We start from the raw sequence: 18625 nt of genomic DNA, 5'->3' as shown, positions 1-18625 counted from the left end.
TTCACAAATCCCACACACTGGAATTTAATTCCTGGTTGATCACAACCTGATATCAGCTCTCTCAGAACATGTCTGTATAGAAATCAGTGTTCAAAAGCTGCAGCAGCAGCAATATGGAATGAGCAAATATTTGTCATTTCACCTTGACTAAAGAATGCATTTGTTTGCACAGGGTTTTTCTATTGTTTGACTCTTAGAGCGGTTTTAATTCATGGAATAAAGAGATCATCCTAGATGTCACAAATAATGCATGAACAAAATAACTAATGCTCATAATTTAGAGTGTGGTTTAACTCCTTTTTGCAAGTCTATATCTTCTCATATGTGTCTATATTAGACCATGGAGCACTATAGTCTAGGAGTTGGTCAGATCAGTTGATATACAATCACATAACTGTACATGCACTGAGCTAACAGTGCATGTATGTGTTAGTCATTCTTGTGTATTTTCACAATACACTAACGTATGCACTGTGTTTGTGTTGACAGATATTTGAGACTTATCATGAAGCTGTTGCAGCTGCCATGAAATATCTAATTTTAGTTAGAGGGGCTAAGGAAGTTTTATGTTTTAACGATTTACATGCTAGAAATGTAGGTCTGTTTGAATGCTGTGATTATATAATCAGCTCTTTGCATCCATAAAGTTTAACCTTAATTGGTCCAAGTCATTTGCTCGTTTTTTTTTTTTTTTGGAAAGACAGTAAATTGTCTCGCATTAATAGCACAGTATTAAATGACAAGTCTAGACACAGACGAGAGCGAACTGCCTGTTCAGATCAATGAGTCTTCTTCCTCTGCAGCACCGACTCTGCTCTGCTCCCCCTCACTCCTGCAAGGAAAAGCCACTGGCCCAAAGAACACTCCTCCCCTCCTTCCTCTGCGGAGCCGGAGCTTTCTCCGTCTTTAAACTATGATCTGGCACCCTGTCTTCCTCGGTGCATGTTGTTTCCCTTCGTGAGGGGAGATTTCTGAGCTTGTTCAATGTCATGACACAGTGCAGCGCAGCATCGAAGTGGTCGCCTCTAACGCCACTGGAACTCCGGTGCCCAGGACTCTTTTCCAGAGCTTTGACTTTGGTTACATGAAATATGCGATGTTCGCAGGAGTGCCCGGTTCTTTTTCTGCTACTGCACTTTGTTTTCATCTTGGCAGCCGGCCACGAAGAGCTCTCCGACTCTGGCAGACTCCTCTCCCTCTTTGCAGAGCAAGGTCAGTGTGCTGCAGTTGTAATAGAAGTTTGCATGTATTTCTGTGTATGTTTGAATTGCATGCATGACTGGTAAAGTTTGGTTAGGTGCATGTCAATATGAGTTTGGAATCAATACATCACAACTGCAAAGATCTCATTCTATTGTAATGTGTTCAACTCTCTTCTGCAGCTCAGTTGCCTCAGTCAGGGTCAGAACTGTCCATTGTCCACCCAGAGAAAACCAACGCTGATGGAGAGTTCATCTCCCACTCTCTGTCTCACCACTTTATGGGTGGGAGAGTCAGGCGTGACCTTAGACCCTTTGCTTTGGAGGGACAAGTTTACTATAAGGTCAACTACAAGGGTCGAGCTTTAATGTTCAATCTGACTGCAAACAATAACCTGGTTTCAAATGACTACATCCTGGAGAGGAGGAACGGCAGCGCCAACAGGACTGAGCATCGCCTCTCTGGGGCGAATTCCTGCCACCTTCTTGGCACCGTGGAAGCCTCAGATGTGCGAGGAACTGCTGCCATCAGCACCTGTAAAGGCCTGGTAAGGAATCAGATTGTGTTACATAGATAACAGGGCAAAAAGGTCAATGTTAACCTTAGTCTCATTCATCAGATTGAACCCTTTAATCCATATGAGGCTTTTATGCAGATTCTTCCTCCCTAAATCTACAGTGTAGGTCATATCTCTTAGTTGCTTCTGGCAGGAAGGTTTTTTTTTTTTAATACACTTGAGAGAGGGGGGGGGGCATCACTCTTGGGGAGCTGGTATGTGGTTTAGGCAGTCTTGGGCTGTTAAGCAAACCCTTACATCTGACAGTGCCCTGTCTGTTAGTTTGCCTTTCAAAGACTTCCTGACACTATTTGCAGAACGACTGTGCTGACGGCTGCTGCTTTTCGGCCAACCATGAGACCCTTTTTGTCTTCTTTGTCTTTCAGATGTTTTCCTCTTTACTTTCACCCTCACTCATTCATTCACATCAGTGTCTGTTCTGCAGAAATTCTTTGTAACCCCCCCGACTCTTGGACATGCAGTGTTTTGCTTTGTTCTGTGCTAAGACAGAGCTTCAGTAATTGATTTTGGCACACTTTTATAGAGTGGAACTTGAAGGTTTGACAGATGGAGAGACAGGAAGTAGGGCCATACGTTTAGTTCAGAGAATTTTTTGATTTTATTTTTACTTCAGCTTTAATGTTTTAAATTGAATAAGTAGTTAAACTACAAAAGAAAAGAAGACAGCTGGACAGCAGAAAGACGAATGAGGGTCTCAACATATGAAGAATTTTAATTATAAAAAGACATATGCACCATATGAAAATTTCTGGACAGATTTCTGGTGCACTCACTGCTGCGTATCTGACCTTTTAAGATCTTTACTCTTCAGCACTTTTGAAAAAATAACCGACTAATTTGATTTTCAGCACTATTTTGAAACGACCAAATAGGAAAAGGATGTGGAAAAAGAGAAACTTTGAGCCTCTGAAATGATGGGATGTGTCAGCTTCAGTCATGAAGAATGTTTCGGTGTTCAAGTTTGATTGTGTCACAGCAGGAATGCCTCTCCTGCAGGGTCTTGCCTCCTGCCTCTCTGTTGTGTTTGTGTGGTTTGCACTGCCTCTTCCTGCCAAATCTTGTAAATGCAGTTCATTTGTTACATCTGACTCAGACCAACAAGACTATAATGCCAGCCACCCTTCCACTACCATCATTTATATCTGATTATATCTGACCCACTTTACATGCTCAAGTAATCCTCAATGGAAAAATGTTATGTCATTCAAAAGTCCATTTATCTACAACCTGCCACATTCAGAGTTTTTTTTTTTCTTTTCGGCAATCCTGAATGCCCCAGTTTGTCCCTTCTCTCCAACCTACAAGGGAAACCACTGTGATTTATTACCCTGATTTTCTGTTCGGAGATTTAGTGCAGCTAAAACCACAGAGAAACCACTAAACAGCAAGGCTCAGCCAGACAGATGTGGGGCGGGAAACCCTGCCAGCTGCTGTGGAGGTCATTTACCCTTAGGAAGTAGACTGAGATGGACTGCCGCAAAAAATGAAAACATGATCATCATTCGTTTATTTAAAATAAAACACAAGATACTAAAGGCTAAATAAACAGGAAGTTAACAGTAACCCAAACCCAAAAGATATTAATTTTAACATAATGTAAGATGGAAAAAGCAGCAAATTCTTTTTTGAAAAGCTGGAACCAAAGAAAGTTTGATGTTTTAGCCTGATAAGTGACTTAAACAATTAAGTGATTATCAAAATAAGTTCCAAATCATTTTCTGTTGATAGACTAATTGATTAATCATCTCATTGTTGCAGCTCTACTTGGCACAGAACAGGCACTGGAGCAGAATCATGCCATTTAAACACTGTAAAAGCCTCAAAGTGGTCCCTGCTGCTACATTAACACCTCTACACCCTGTCATGTTAACATCCAGTCACATGCGCTCAAACAAATAGAGCTGTACTGCAATGAGCTATACTGTATTTACCTTACATTTTGTCTTTACTAAGTTTACTTTACTATTGACTGCACATGTGAAACTGTGGCGACCAGAGCAACTGGGTGGAGGTTGCCATCACTGTCCTCTTTTCTTTCTGTGGGAAAAACCTGCAGTTCATGCAAAGCTGTAGCTTTCTCAGTGGAGTCTTCGGTAATCCCTGAGGCACAACACAAGGCAAGAACATGCAAGTGCAAACCTATTATTTTGGTATTTTCCTCACTTAAATGCACGTTTCTTCTCACTATGCAGATGAAAAATGATAATGTCTTTGACCCCTGCGACAGAAATTAGCTCGCAGGCAGGATTTTCTTGTGAAGTGTAAAAAAAAAAACTGAAGTAAGTGTAGTTAAACCTGTAATTATAAAGAAACAGTTGTCTTAAAATAAATGCAAGTTTGTTTGGTAGAAAATTGTTGTGATTAATCATATTGCAGTAATGAGCACCATCCGCCCCCACCTCTCCTTCTGTCCCACTAATCACTACTGAGGCCACAGGCAGTGTAACAGCAGAGACTTTATTCTAGACCCAGTTGGCCAGCACTACAAAACCCACAGAAGCAGGAAACAAAGGTAAAGCAGTTCCACATGGCCGATGTATTTAGAACGCAGACCTGTGTTATGGTAACCTCCCCTGGCTCTGGCACCTCACACCCAAACACGCTTCCTCTAGGTTAGAGGAGGGGGATTAATGGAGAGGAGGAGAAGGGCAGGAGGTGACGGAGGGAGGAGAGGTGGCGAAAGTGCAACGTGAACTCCATTGCGAGGCTGTTTCAGCTGGCAGAGCATTGAGGATTTAGAGCAAAAACTGTGTCAGAATAATCCCCTATTTTTATTCAGATGGGAAACAAAATTTCAAGTTGTCTTTGTTTGTTGAGCGCAGACATCACACAGGATCGGCACACGGTAATTTAAGGATCACAAGTAACACCATAACCACACTGTACGAGCAAAGCTTTGCAGGCTGTGTTGCACAGTAGGACTGCATTTGGTATGCAGATCATACAGATCATGCAGAGCAATGGTCTGCATGTTTGGATGGGCCTCACTGCAGCATTCCTTCCTGGTTGATCTGCGCTCCACCGCTTGCTCTTTCTGCTAGGACTCACTTGGTTTAGTTTAGCCCTCAGGAAAACATATAGCAGACAACTGGGAGGTACGATAACCGAGAATATGATCACATTTTTTCATACAGTGTGCGTTTTGTCTTGCAGGGAGATGATGCAAATGCAAAAAAAAAAAAAAAACATATGAATCCTGTCAAATACAGTATGTGTGGATGAGATACAGAGCAACAGTGGAATCAGCTGAGTGTTTTCTGAACAGGGCCTGTGGGAAACTTCCCCAGCTGAGGGAACACATATCAGCTTGCATGTTTTGTGGATGAGTCCACCGCAGCTCTGGGACCTCTGGCTGAAGGCCACGCTCTGAGGTAGTGCTGGAGAACCCTTTCTCAACATTTTATTTAATCTGAGTTTAGACAAAAATAGCCAAACTTCAGACATATACAGAGAACTTCTGTTAAGCATTTCAATCTTTATGTTGTTCTTATTGAGATTTTGCATGAACAAACAAGCCCGAGCAGTGTAGTTTAGTATCCTACCAAGTCTCTGTTCCAGTTTGTGGACACGTCTCATATTACAAGATTCTTTGCAACAGGTGGAGTAATGTAGTCTTTCCAAAGTAGGTGTTACTTCAGATTTGTACTTTCTGAACTCCCTGAATGGGGAAACAGGATACCCAATCAGAGCTCTGCAGACTGCTGAATGAATTTGGTCGCTGAAGTTTTTTTTTTCTCCCAAGAAACACACGTAAAACTTGTCAGGATGACCCAGAAAGCCGAGTGGTGCAGTAAACAGCAGGGTAGACCCTTGGAACTACAACTGGCCAAACTGTAAGCACTGCATGGCCTAATTTTTCACATCTGTTCCTCAAACACTGAGAAGAAATCCAAGAATCATATTCTATGAATTCTTTGTGTTGGTCTTGTTTGACTCAATACATGTGCAAGTTTGTTTTTTTTTCCAATTGTGTGTTATCTCCTGGAAACATTTAGCCATGCGCATGAACAATTTAACATTTAAATTCTTGCAGAAGAAAAATAAATGAATTTAGTTTCTGTACTCAGTTGAACATATGCAGACCTTCCTCTTTCCATCTGTTTGGCTCTTGACAGGATCATATATCCCTCTGTCATTCTCTCCTTTGCGAGTTAGCTTAGTGAGAGAGGGAGGGGTTCATCCCCGAACAGTCTGGGCTTGATTGGACACGAATCCCACACACACACACACACACAAACACACACACTCGCACATAGTCACCTTAATTAAGACAACTTGCAAACAGTGAGCTGGAGGCGGAACACTCATAATGTGTGTGTTTACAAGAAACAGTCAGAGATTTGACAGGACCCTCTTTTGCGTGTCTGCATGCATGTAAGTTTTCCTGTAGGTGTATTTGTATTGTGTGTGAGGGCGTGTAGCTAAGTACTTGGTTATGTGTGTGTTCACAAGCAGACCTCAATCAGCAAGTGAATAGCCTGCACCAGTAAGAACATGCATGGCATGCTTCGGAAAAAGTGGTTGTGTTGCTGCTGCAGCAGACAGAGAATGTGCCTCGGGGAAGGAGAAAAGTTCATATTCAGATCTGTTGACTAATGATGGATTCCAAACCCGATGGAAATTACTGAGGAATGACCTTTTCAGCAGGCTTTACAAGGGAACATCTATACCCTCTTACCTTTTATGTGTGGGAATTATTGAAACACTACAATTTTTGGTGATTTGTTGTTCCTCATAATTGTTACAACAGAAAAGTATGCTAGGCTGTAACTTTGCTGCTTTAGTCACAGTCTGAGAATGTGCGATATAAGAGACTTAAAGCTGTGTTAGGAAAGATTTTGGGATAAGCAATAATCTTTTAAATCTTAATTATAACTTGTAGACTGAGTAGAATGTCATGTCCCTAATAACTCAATGTAGATTTGCCCTTTTTTTTTCAGATGTGGTTACCTTTCTTTTCAGTGCACAGGAAGCAACTGATGAAAACTTAAACCTGTTCTGCTCGGTCTCCATCATTTCTGCTCAACTTATATTAATCTATGTAATTTTTGTTTTCCTCAGAGAGGCTTCTTCTCGCTGCCAGAGGGACAATATTTTATTGAACCTGTCCAAAAATCTCCAGATGATCCTGCGGGGACTCCAGAGCCCCACGTCGTCTATCCAAGAGTTACGACAGAAAGTCGCAGAAAAAAACGCAGCCTTGAGTCCAAGGAGACACCCAGCGCCTGCGGAGTTCAAGGTGTGTATCTGAATTAGTGTATGTATGTGTACAGTACTGCAGATGTTTGCGTAATTGTACACAAGTGAGCATTTTTCTCTGTGTCAAGTAAGGATAAGCCGCATGTTTACGCCAAGTGATGTCTTCCATTATCCATGCTCTAGATGCTCCAAGTGACTCTGTCCAGGCGGAGAGGGAAAGGGAGGAATGGGAGAGGGAGCAGCAGACTGGGGAGGACCAGGCTCAGTCCCGCTCGCAGCGCTCAGTCAGCAGAGAGCGGTGGGTGGAGACCATGGTGGTGGCCGACTCCAAACTCATCGAATATCACGGCAGTGATAATGTGGAGTCCTACATCTTCACCATCATGAACATGGTGAGGGGTTAGAATTAACATTTGGTTTTACCTTCTACATTTGCTCTCATCCATTCTCAGTTTCTGCACAGCTGCCACATTTCTTAGTTGTGAATGATCTTTATTTTTTACAGGTGGCGGGAATCTTTCATGATGCCAGTATTGGGAACGCCATCCATGTCATCTTGGTGCGCCTCATTTTGCTGCAGGGAGAAGAGGTAACACTCACCTGGAAGAAGTAGTTCATGACATTTCAATGGGTTTTCATTATTTTTGCTAGTTTAAATGTGGAACAAAAGAAGCACATGCATATCTATGAAGAGGTCCTCATAAGGGGCAGAAAAGATATAAAGAAACTGTGAGACTTTCCTTTAGTTGGCTGCAGTTGTAGCTCCTTGGACTGAGCATCCATCTGAAGATTCAAGCCCCTTGAACATGGACTGAAGTCAGCTGCTCAAAGTTTGTACGCTTTAAATTTGGCAAACTAGGAAACCCAGTGGACCCAAATAAGAACCCAATGGACTGACCACATACTTAATGATCCAAATCTTGTTTGCCCCATAAAATTGTCAGATCAAGCTGCAAACCTTAATCACATTATGTCACATCATGTATAAAACTTAGGTTTCACCTTTTTCTTGGCCTGTATCCTGAGAAACAGATCTTTTTCACCGCAGACCTGTTGGCATGTCATCATAGGAAAAGCACAGATGTAATTGATAACATTAAAAGTAGCTGCATTCCATTAAGGTGAGCTACTTTCAGTGTCCTGATACTGTGGATGGTGGCTCACTGGGACACTTGAACTGATTTGAACTAAGCCCATCATTAACTAAATCTGTTCCACCTGTGTTTCTCCCGCTGTGAAAAAGGTCTGTTCTGTCAGCAGGTGTGTAGTTAACACCTGTTTACAAAGGAAAGTGAATGAAAGTGAACCGCTTGCGTTGTAAATCACAGCGGGCCCCTGCTGGAAATGTGCTCAAACTGAGATGACGAGTCTCTACTGCTATGTAACTGATACTGCGCTCAAAAAGAACAAGAAGAACATTTTTCTTCAGGGTCAAAAATAATAATAAAAAAATTTAAAAAAATGACAATGTAAAAAAATTATGAATGATGCCAAAAATGTGCAGAATGATATTTCTGATTGTGCTGTTTGTTGCAGAAAGGGCTGAAGATCGTTCACCACGCAGACACCACGCTGGCCAGTTTCTGTGCTTGGCAGAAAAACCTCAATCCTCAGAGCGACACACACCCTGCTCACCATGACGTGGCTGTGCTGGTCACCAGGCAAGTCACACAGCAGTTTAGCAACTTAATCAGAAATTTAATTAGGTAACTTCAATGAAATGGATAAAATGATATGCTCTAATGCTAGCCCCTCGTGAAAATATGGCATACTTAATTTTCCCCTCAGGAAAGACATCTGTGCTGGAATGAACCAGCCCTGCGAGACCCTGGGACTGTCTCATCTGTCTGGGATGTGTCAACCACACCGCAGCTGCAACATCAATGAGGATTCAGGGCTACCTGTCGCCTTCACCGTCGCTCATGAAATGGGCCACAGGTGTGTGTGTGTGTGTGTGTGAGAGAGAGAGAGAGAGAGCTGCATAATGGAATATCATAACAATGGGCTGTATGACAAAGAAAGCATCCTGTTCCCATGATCGGTTACTATAGAGGAATATAAAGTTGTGTCATTAAATATCTTAGCATTAGCACATGAGCCTATTAGTGGTTTGGCTGTAGGCAAATAATTGCTAGTATCTAGTAACCGGACATAAAAGAAAAACATTGATACCTGAGAACTTTGTAGCTTTGCTTTGGATTACTGTGACACACAAAAAACATATTTTCTTTAATGCCATTTTTCTGTTGCTGTGCTTTGTTGAGTCATAGCTTCAGTGCTACTTCAATCAGAAGACACTGGTGAACTAATATAAAGTCTTGCTGATAAAATGGGAGTTGGTGCAGCTGCTGATTATGACGGATGTAGGGATTCCCCACTATAAGTTACTAATATAATTTATAAATTACATACAAATCTTCACAATGCCCTGTTTGGGCAAGAAATTCATGCACTTTTCTGCTTTTTACTAACAGGAAGTGATGTAAGACAAAGAAAAGTCATCAAATGACCTAACTGAGATGTGGAAACAAATGTAATACTTGCATGTATCACAGGATTGGGACACTGAGATTGGTAGGTTGTTTATTCAGAGGCACAGTCTGCAAAATCTCCACCATGACAGCCAGAGCAGGTCATCTCTTCTTGTAAAACTTTTCTTCGTGTAATGATAATATAATAATTGGTCATGTTATTTGAGTGCAGCTTTGGAATTCATCATGATGGCCAGGGGAATGACTGTGAGCTGGAAGGGAGGCACCCGTTCATCATGTCCAGACAGCTGATGTATGACAGCTCGCCCCTCACTTGGTCGTCCTGCTCCAAAGAATACATCACACGCTTCCTCGAGTACGTCTGAATTCATACATTATCCTGAAGCCATGATAAAATATCATACGTAATACTGTATCTCTTTGTGTGGGGGAACACAAACTGTGTGAATTGCAAGGGTTGAGAAATCATGAAAATGAGAGAAATGACAAAGTGGATATGCTGGTGCACATTTGAATGGAGGCTTTGAAAATGATCCAAAAAACACAATGGGTGTGGTTCGTTTTGGAATTAAACACGGTTACAAAAACATTGATCTGAAGCAAACTGCCACAAGCTATGGTTTTAAAAGAGCAGCAAAGAACAGAAGTACAAAATATGCTGAGTGGGCATGGTTCACACGAAGCCAGAAAATCCAGAAAATGACAGAAAAGGAAGCGCAGCCTAAAGGAGTTGCAAATGTTTGCTTTGACTCTCATTATTTTTCTATTGAAATCTCTGTCAATGATGAATTCAAGAATTCCTCTCTGACAACAATTTCACCTGGAGCTCCTGCAGAGTCAGAGGTCAGAGCTCGCGTGTGTTGAACTCTGACCTGTGAATCAGCATTTAGAGTAGTTGTCTCTTAACAAGTTTGTCTGGTGTTTTCCCATCACCCTATTTAATGTAACACTCGGCTAGGAGACTTCAAAGTGCGCTCTTAGAGCAAACGATGTTCCCTGGCATGTTTTGACACGACATCAAGTTTGTATGTGTTTGTAAAGATTTTGCTAAATGTTCAAAGCGTGCTGGGTAGCCACAGTCAAGGACAAGCAAACTCCTCCCTGCTGAAATCCTACTGTATTGATTTTCTCTTTCCTCTCTCTGTCAGGTATCTCTCTCAGCCACCACACCACCTTGTGCCCCTTTCTCTCTGTCATCTCTTTCAAAAAGTCTCACATTGTGTGTTTGTCTGCCTTAGTCGTGGCTGGGGTTTCTGTCTGGATGACCGTCCCTCCAAGAGGGACCTCACCACCCCGCTGGCTCGCCTCGGTGTCCGCTACACCACACACCACCAGTGCCAGCTCCAATACGGCCCAAACGCGACCTTCTGCCCTGAGGTCGATGTGAGTATTGTTCACCAGAGAACCAACTGAAAACTGAAACCTCAGAAATCCTTTCCAAAAAAAACTTTTTTCCATTTTGTGTCTTTTCTTTCAGAACGTTTGCCAGATTCTTTGGTGTTCAGTGAACGGCTCCTGTCGCTCCAAACTGGACTCACCCATTGATGGCACTCGCTGTGGACCAGAGAAGGTGGATGGTGCCACTTGCTTTGTCTTGTTAGGGTTTAGGGTTTCATTTACCTGGGGCTAGGAAATGGTTAGCACTGTGGATGTGAGTGTGATGCTGGCGCAGACTCTTGAGTATTAAATGTGATTTATTTGAATGATCTTAGTAGCATTTCTTTCTTTTTCAGTGGTGTATCTCAGGAGAGTGTGTCATTGTGGGTAAGCTCCCGGAGACGGTGAATGGAGGCTGGGGACAGTGGAGTACCTGGTCTCACTGCTCCAGGACCTGTGGTACAGGTGTTCAGTCAGCGGAGAGGGAATGTAACAACCCCAAGTAAAAGCACATTGAAGCTCTTTTCTCCCACTTCTGTTCTTTTACTTTTCAGTCACTGTCTTTCACAAATGATGGCCTGAAACAAAACTGACCGCCTGCTTGATTCAAAGTGTCCCACTGTTTTCCACAGACCAGAGTTTGGAGGCAAGTACTGCACTGGAGAAAGGAAGCGTTACCGGACTTGTCACACAAAACCTTGCCAGAATGATAAACCAACCTTTCGAGAGATGCTGTGCAGTGAGTTTGACACGGTGGCCTACCACAACGAGCTCTACCAGTGGATTCCTGTGGCTAACCCATGTAAGTGATCAAAGCCTCAAATATAGAGTTCGGTACTGCAGATACAGACACACATAGTGGTCTTTGCACTTCCCTGTAGCAATTGTATGAGTCACCCAACAGAGGGCAGCATTTACACTGGAAAGGCGTCAGTGATGCACCTTGTCTGTCTCAGTAGGGGCGAATATCATTACAGTACTCCAGTTGCTGTCCTTGCTGTTATTCCCTGTATTAAAATCACTAATCACATGACCGCTTATTGTGGCATGTGTGAAAGGAAAGAAAACAAAACAGAGATGAGCTCCATCATTAAGAATTTTGCCTCATCATTAGTTCCCAAGGCAGTTTGACAAAAGTAAAACTTCTCTCATACTAATCATTCACTGGAGGTAAATGGAAATCTTCTTCCCCCCCATCTCACAACCATCTTCAGTAAATCCCTGCGAGCTGCACTGTCGACCAGTCAATGAGTATTTTTCGGAGAAGATGCTCGACACTGTGACAGATGGGACGCCGTGCTTCATGAACAACAAGTCCAGAAACATCTGCGTCAACGGAGTGTGCAAGGTAGTGTGGCTTGGTAAGAGACTAAAAGAAAAGCTGGAGGGGGTTATAGCGGAGCAGGGTATGAGTCGTGCTGCAGTGTAACTACAGTATAATAGAGGGAGGAAATTTTCTGTGTAAACCTCCATCTTATGTTACACTGTTGACACAATGTGTGTGTGTGTGTGTGTGTTTTTGCCTGTAGGAGGTAGGCTGTGACTATGGCATTGACTCAAACGCTGTGGAGGATCGTTGTGGAGTCTGTTTGGGTGACGGCACAAGCTGTGAGACGGTCTACAAATCATTTGACGAAGCAGAGGGCTTTGGTGAGTTCAACACAAAGGATATTTGAGCAGCTGGAAACAAATTAAATTATCGAGACATAAGAAATTACACAATTATGAAAGTGTAGTAACACAAAACAGACAATCTTTTAATGGGGGAAAAAAAAAAGCTTTGATGTGATGCACCAGAGGAGTGTTAATTCAAATTTATGCCTACAGACAGAAAGTCATTTCAGGACAGTTCATTAGCATTACGCCATTCTGTTTTTTCTTTGTTGTCATGGCAGCGTTCTTGTCCACACCGGCAGCTGTTTGTCCTGCTGTACTTGGCTGGTGTCATGTGTGTGTGTGTGCGGGCCCATGTTTGCATTTGTCTAAAGATACACATGTCTTTGGCTGACTTTGCTATGCTTGGAAAAGTATAACTCACCCGCTGAATCAACATACCATGAAGACAGATTAATAGAGAAAGAGGCTCTAAAACAATAAAACCGTCCCTCCTTTCTCCCCTTCTCCCTCTTTCTGTGTGTGTTTGCCCCACACAGCATCCTTTCCAGATAACCAGCCCAGATGTGTAGACTTCAAAAGGCTTAGACCAAGGGCAAACCCCCCCCCTTTTTTGCACAAACACAGAAACACACACACCTTCCCACAAACATCATTAAACTCCAGAGACCCACTCATAGCTGCTTTCGTCCTCCCCCATCCACACACAATAAAAAACAGAGACAGGGCAGTGCCCCCCACGCCGAATTTGCACACACACACACACACACACACACACACACACACACACACACACACACACACACACACACACACACACACAGACACATGCCAACCACCCCCACAGACTGAGCCCACCCTCTATTAAAGATCAGAGAGAAACTGTCTGGTAGTCTGGATGTGAGTGTGGCAGCAGCCATGGTGGCCCATCCATTACCTCGCTGTGACTCTGACTCCCCTCCTGACTCTCCCAGGGTACGTGGACGTGGGTGTGATACCTGAGGGGGCGCGGGACATCCTGGTGAAGGAAGTCGAGGAGGCAGGTAACTTCCTGGCTCTGAGAAGTGAGTCGTCGGAGGAGTATTTCCTCAATGGCAACTTCATCATCCAGTGGAACGGGGAGTACGAGGCCGGTGGGACGACGTTCTACTACGAACGCAGCGGAAACATGGAGAACCTCACTGCTCCTGGACCCACCAAGCAGCCAGTCATGCTCCAGGTAGGCCAACATAGCACAGCAAGGGAGGGGAGGTTATTCACTTTCACAGTTATAAATTTTTCAGCACTGTGAGATGTATAGTAGTAAACGACAATTTACATTTTTACCCAGTGGTCACTGCAGAGTGATTTCAACCAATCGGGCATAGAGAAGAGCGAGAGACTTCAAGGACAGCCAACCAATCAAACTTTGCATGTTTTCGAAATGAGCTTAGACATTTCCGAATATCGGCAAAAGCAGAAGATACTGGAATCAGACAGTATGAAAACTGTCTTTATCATATGTCTTTGTATGATTGTCACATATGTATGTATGTATGCTCGTGAAAGGATCCTCTGATAATATTTCATGTGGTTGTGCAGTTGCTGTTTCAGGAGAAGAACCTGGGTTTAAAGTATGAGTACACCATTAGGAAGACCAAAGAGACAGGAAACGAGATCATCGAACCCGTTTACAGTTGGAGACACGGGGCGTGGACAGACTGCAGCACCACCTGTGGCTTAGGTCGGTGTTGCATTTGACACGAAAACTCTTATTCTCTAAATTTGTAACTTGCAGGATTTCAGTACCATTTCAGTTATGACCTGTCTGTCTGCTTTCTGACGTCCTGTCTGTTTTTAGGTGAGCAGCATCAGCCCGTGCGGTGTTTCGAGGTGGATGTGGGTGTTGTGGATGAGTCTCTGTGTGATCACGAAAGCCGTCCAGATGACAGACACCGGAAATGCAAGACCATGGATTGTCCTGCAAGGTCCTTACTCTCAAATACCATTTGCCTGTTTTTCTGTCAGTGTTATTATGACCTGAAAACATATTGTGCTGTGGAGTTAGTTTTATAAACATGTCCTGATCACTGCATGTTGATCAAGTCATAATATCTGAGATCGACCAGGTTATCTAACTGGACCCATAGAATATAATGGCTGGTTTGAAAGTAAAAGTCATTTCACTGCCTCATTGTGATGCTGTGTTCTCTCCGCTTACCCCTGGCTTTCACTGTAATGAGAAACAGCGAAAATTCAGCCAGTGAAACTAATTATTTCACTCAAGTTTTCATTTGGGTATCGAACTATAACTCAAAGTTGGCATTGATGGTCTGGTAAAATTTGTAGTCTTACGTCTTCTTTGATCACATACTGTAGTTCCTGATTCAAATCAACATTTTGCCATTTTTTTTAGACAATGCAAAATTAGCTATTTGACAATTACTTGTACAATTGCTTGGGTTTTGACAACATCTAACATTTTAGAAACCTGGCTTCTTTTGGTAAATGAAAGACAGAAAAGATGAAAAAGATGGCAACATTATCCACTTACCATGTGCTCCCCATCAGCGGCCTCTTTCCTCACCCTCTTTTCATCTCCATCCCCCTTGGCCTCAGGTGGTGGGTCGGGGGTTGGCAGCAGTGTACAGCCACCTGTGGATCAGACGGCGTGAGAAAGCGAACAGTGCTCTGTGTCCGTACAGTTTCAGGGGAGGAAAGGGTGCTCCACCCCGTGGAGTGTAAGCATCTCCTTAAACCCAAACCTGTGGTGCCGTGCAACAGAGATGTACCGTGTGGACAGGACTGGGCGGTCGGGAACTGGGAAGAGGTAAGCCTTGTTTTCTGATTTCTGATTTATTTTCTTCTCCATAGCTTTTATCTTCCTCAGTTTTCCTTGCATTTGTCTCCTTTTTCCTTAATACCTTCCTTTACGTCTGAATCAATATGTCACACATGTTCTTTTTTTTCTTTGCAGTGCCCGGTCACATGTGGAGGAGGGGTTCGCTCACGCACAGTCACGTGTGCAGTAGCACCCAAAAAGACCTGCGATCTCTCAACCAAACCTCGATCCAGATCACTGTGTGCCCTGCAGAGCTGCCCTAACTCAAGTCTACGTAGACGACCTGGACCTCCCCCTAAATACCGCCGCATTTACCCACCTAAGAGCCACCCCACCAAGCATCCTGGTTCCCCTACCCGGGCTCCCATGAGCACCACAGCCACAGCTGCTACCCCTGCTACACCACCCACGACTGCCGTCACCGTGAGGAAGAAAACAACTACCAAAGAAACTACAACTGCTGTCATCCCCACCACCACATCCCCTTCAACCCCTGGAACCACAGTCCCCGAAATCATAGACACAGATGATTATGAGTTCAGTGTTATAGTGAGGAAAAATGGGGATAAGAGAGGGAAAGTTTTCCCTTCTAAAAAGAAAGCAACTGACGTGGAAAAGGAAAACATGGAAGGAGAGGAGGGAAGTACGCCGAATGTGGGGATGTACACTCCAGGATATGATTATGTTGTTGAGGATAGGACAACAGAAGAGGAAGCGATTATTGACCTGGATGTTTTTACCACAGCTACATCACTCAAAAAACCCCTTAAATCAACCACTTTGCAAACAAGTCCACCTACCATGCACACAACCAGAACACCCACCATAACTGCCTACTCTACCCCACACACCAGCACTGAAACATGGGCGAAGACGACTCACCACTTATCCAACCACCACACCAGTCCATACAGCCACTGGACACACAGGGTTCCTCTCACCACTCCCACGTACAAGCATCACCGATCAGCACCAATGAAAGCTGGCTTCCACGCAACACAAGCTCCCACCACAACTGCAAGAAAACTCTTCACCACTGCAGCATCCCCCCAGTCAACAGTAAAGATTATTAAACTCAAGAAACCTGCTGTGACACCCAGGAAAAATAGTTCTGCCTCTCGTGCTAAAAAGCCCTCTCCACGGTCCAAAGGCATTCGCTCCAAGAGCCAGAACCAGCAGCCAGAAAGTCCCATGAGTGGCCCCTCCAGTGACCAAAGTAACCTGATGGCCAGAGAGCCAGTCAGCATGGATGTATTCTGGGTTGTAGGAAACTGGAGCGAGGTGGGTGCAGACTTTTTATGATCGTATACTCTCTAAAGTACTATTTAAAAGTTTAAGCCCTACAGGTTTGACACTTTAATGCTGACTTTTGAAAGCTTTGTAAATTGATCTGCAGAGACTTGAAATTAACAGAGAGTTTTAGTTTTAGGGAAAGTTTCTTACGTGGAAATAAAGTTGCTAGTGGGGGCTGCGAAACTCTCTTCAGTGAAGCTTTCAGTTCCCACATTTTGAGCACTGTCAAAAAGCATTATGTTACCAGAAAATGCAGAAGAAAAACAATTAGCAAACATGAATATTAATTTGATAATTTCATCAGAATGATGGACATCCCTGAATTCACCAAAAGAGTTTTCAAAACTGATTGATTTGCTTTTATCAGGCTGGTTGTTGTTTTGGTGATTCCTGAAATATCTACTTTATAATGTTATTGCCTTTACATTTCACTTTAATTAGTACACACATATGATAAGATAGTCCCACATTGGGGAAATTTGTAGTGTTAGAGCAGCAAAGTGGACAGTACAAAAAAGAACTGTCAATAACAAATTCTAAAAATGTAAAAAGAATAAAAGATACATAATCAGATATTTAAATAGCAGCAGATAAGGAATATTGCACAGTTGTTGTATGTTAATTATTGCACGTGAGTTTGTCAGATTTTAAACCCATAAACCCAGTCTGAGCTTTAACCTGAAAATATCCCTTGCTTCCCCAGTGTTCGACAACATGTGGGATTGGTGCGATATGGCGAACAGTCGTGTGCAGCTCCCAGAATGATGAGGACTGTGCCAGCGTGAAGAGACCTGAGCCGGCACGCACATGTCAGCTGCAGCCTTGCGCCACCTGGCAAAGTGGCAGCTGGAGCAAAGTGAGTAACGTTAGATTTCCTCCAGTCACTGAATCTGATAATTACATTTACACATTACTTGTTAATTACACTCAATACTTAATTATAATTCTGCGGTTACGTTTCAAGATGATGATGAAATGGATTTGTTCTCACTCGTCATGCATTTCTGAGCTGTTCATTACACTGTGATCATATATCCACAGTGTCCAGATAACTGTGCGGTGGTGGGAAGGAGGTACCGTGACGTCCAGTGTATCGACTCTCAGAGTAAACGTCCCCTCAGACCTTTCCACTGTCAGGCTGTGTCTAGCAGACCCCTCAGCACCTTGACCTGCCCCCACAAGCCCTGTATGAACTGGAGTATATCACCCTGGGGACCGGTAGGAGCATCATACACATTAAATCTCTATATATTACACTTTTTGCATACATTTTCGTAACATTAAAGAGTGATACTTTTATATACATATGGAGGTTTATTTACTGTCTGTGGCCATAGAAATAGTTTTGGTTTTATTTGCCTAAGTTTTGAGATGACCCCCTTGAGGTTCTCACATCAATATTTTTGTAATCTGGGGGGAGTTAATCCTTTGATATTGAAAATCACCACTGTCATTAAATTGCCAATTTTTTTAACCATTTGAGAACTAATTTTCTGTATATGGGGATGATTTGTGTTTCATTTACACACATTCTGGATATAGATTTCATCATATGTCCTACTAATCATTTCCAACAGTTATTGCTGCTCTACTGCAAGCTGTAGCCTCTACTACATTACACTGACAATTAAGGATATTTCACATCCAAGTCCACAAATTTATGAAAATTGTCACATGCTTCTCCCACATTATAATGATTCAGATGTAGGGAAATTTCAATTTTTCCAATCTCAACAAAAAGCAGATAGCGCCCTGAAATCCTTGTGTTTTCCTCAGTGCTCCGGCAGCTGTGGCGAAGGCATCAGGGAGCGGCTGGTGTACTGTCCCCAGCCTCTTCGCTGTAGCACCACACGGAGGCCGAACGGCACAGAGCCGTGCAGTCTAAAGCCCTGTACTAAGTGGAAGACTGAGGACTGGGAGGAGGTCAGTCAGTCACACACGCTTGAAATTTCCTTGAGGCTTTGAGGATGTTTCTAAAATGCAATAAATTATCCAATTTAATAGTCTTAGAAGTGGACTAAATTATTGCTCTGTGTGTGTGTGTGTGTGTGT

The 18625-nt window shown here is 43.1% G+C and overlaps 1 protein-coding gene across 1 annotated transcript in view; it reads left to right on the top strand.

Moving 5' to 3' along the window:
• The first annotated feature begins 1091 nt into the window (after nt 1-1091).
• LOC111236456 (A disintegrin and metalloproteinase with thrombospondin motifs 12-like) overlaps nt 1092-18625 on the top strand; it is a 19446-nt gene continuing 1912 nt past the window's right edge. Inside the window, exons 1-22 of the mRNA XM_022765189.1 lie at nt 1092-1212; nt 1383-1747; nt 6839-7016; nt 7160-7368; nt 7482-7565; nt 8513-8637; nt 8765-8914; nt 9680-9823; nt 10707-10851; nt 10946-11038; nt 11202-11347; nt 11478-11647; nt 12060-12193; nt 12375-12495; nt 13434-13678; nt 14041-14182; nt 14300-14426; nt 15058-15268; nt 15416-16561; nt 17277-17429; nt 17615-17791; nt 18350-18496. Of these exons, the coding sequence (XP_022620910.1) occupies nt 1092-1212; nt 1383-1747; nt 6839-7016; nt 7160-7368; nt 7482-7565; nt 8513-8637; nt 8765-8914; nt 9680-9823; nt 10707-10851; nt 10946-11038; nt 11202-11347; nt 11478-11647; nt 12060-12193; nt 12375-12495; nt 13434-13678; nt 14041-14182; nt 14300-14426; nt 15058-15268; nt 15416-16561; nt 17277-17429; nt 17615-17791; nt 18350-18496 (4533 nt within the window). The remainder of the gene's footprint in view (nt 1213-1382; nt 1748-6838; nt 7017-7159; nt 7369-7481; nt 7566-8512; nt 8638-8764; nt 8915-9679; nt 9824-10706; nt 10852-10945; nt 11039-11201; nt 11348-11477; nt 11648-12059; nt 12194-12374; nt 12496-13433; nt 13679-14040; nt 14183-14299; nt 14427-15057; nt 15269-15415; nt 16562-17276; nt 17430-17614; nt 17792-18349; nt 18497-18625) is intronic.

Source organism: Seriola dumerili, unplaced genomic scaffold, assembly GCF_002260705.1.
Source record: "Seriola dumerili isolate Sdu_G_001 unplaced genomic scaffold, Sdu_1.0 BDQW01000668.1, whole genome shotgun sequence".
Taxonomy (NCBI): Eukaryota; Metazoa; Chordata; class Actinopteri; order Carangiformes; family Carangidae; genus Seriola; species Seriola dumerili.
The sequence above is the reverse complement of the archived record's forward strand: the minus strand, read 5'-3'. Positions and strand labels throughout refer to the sequence as shown.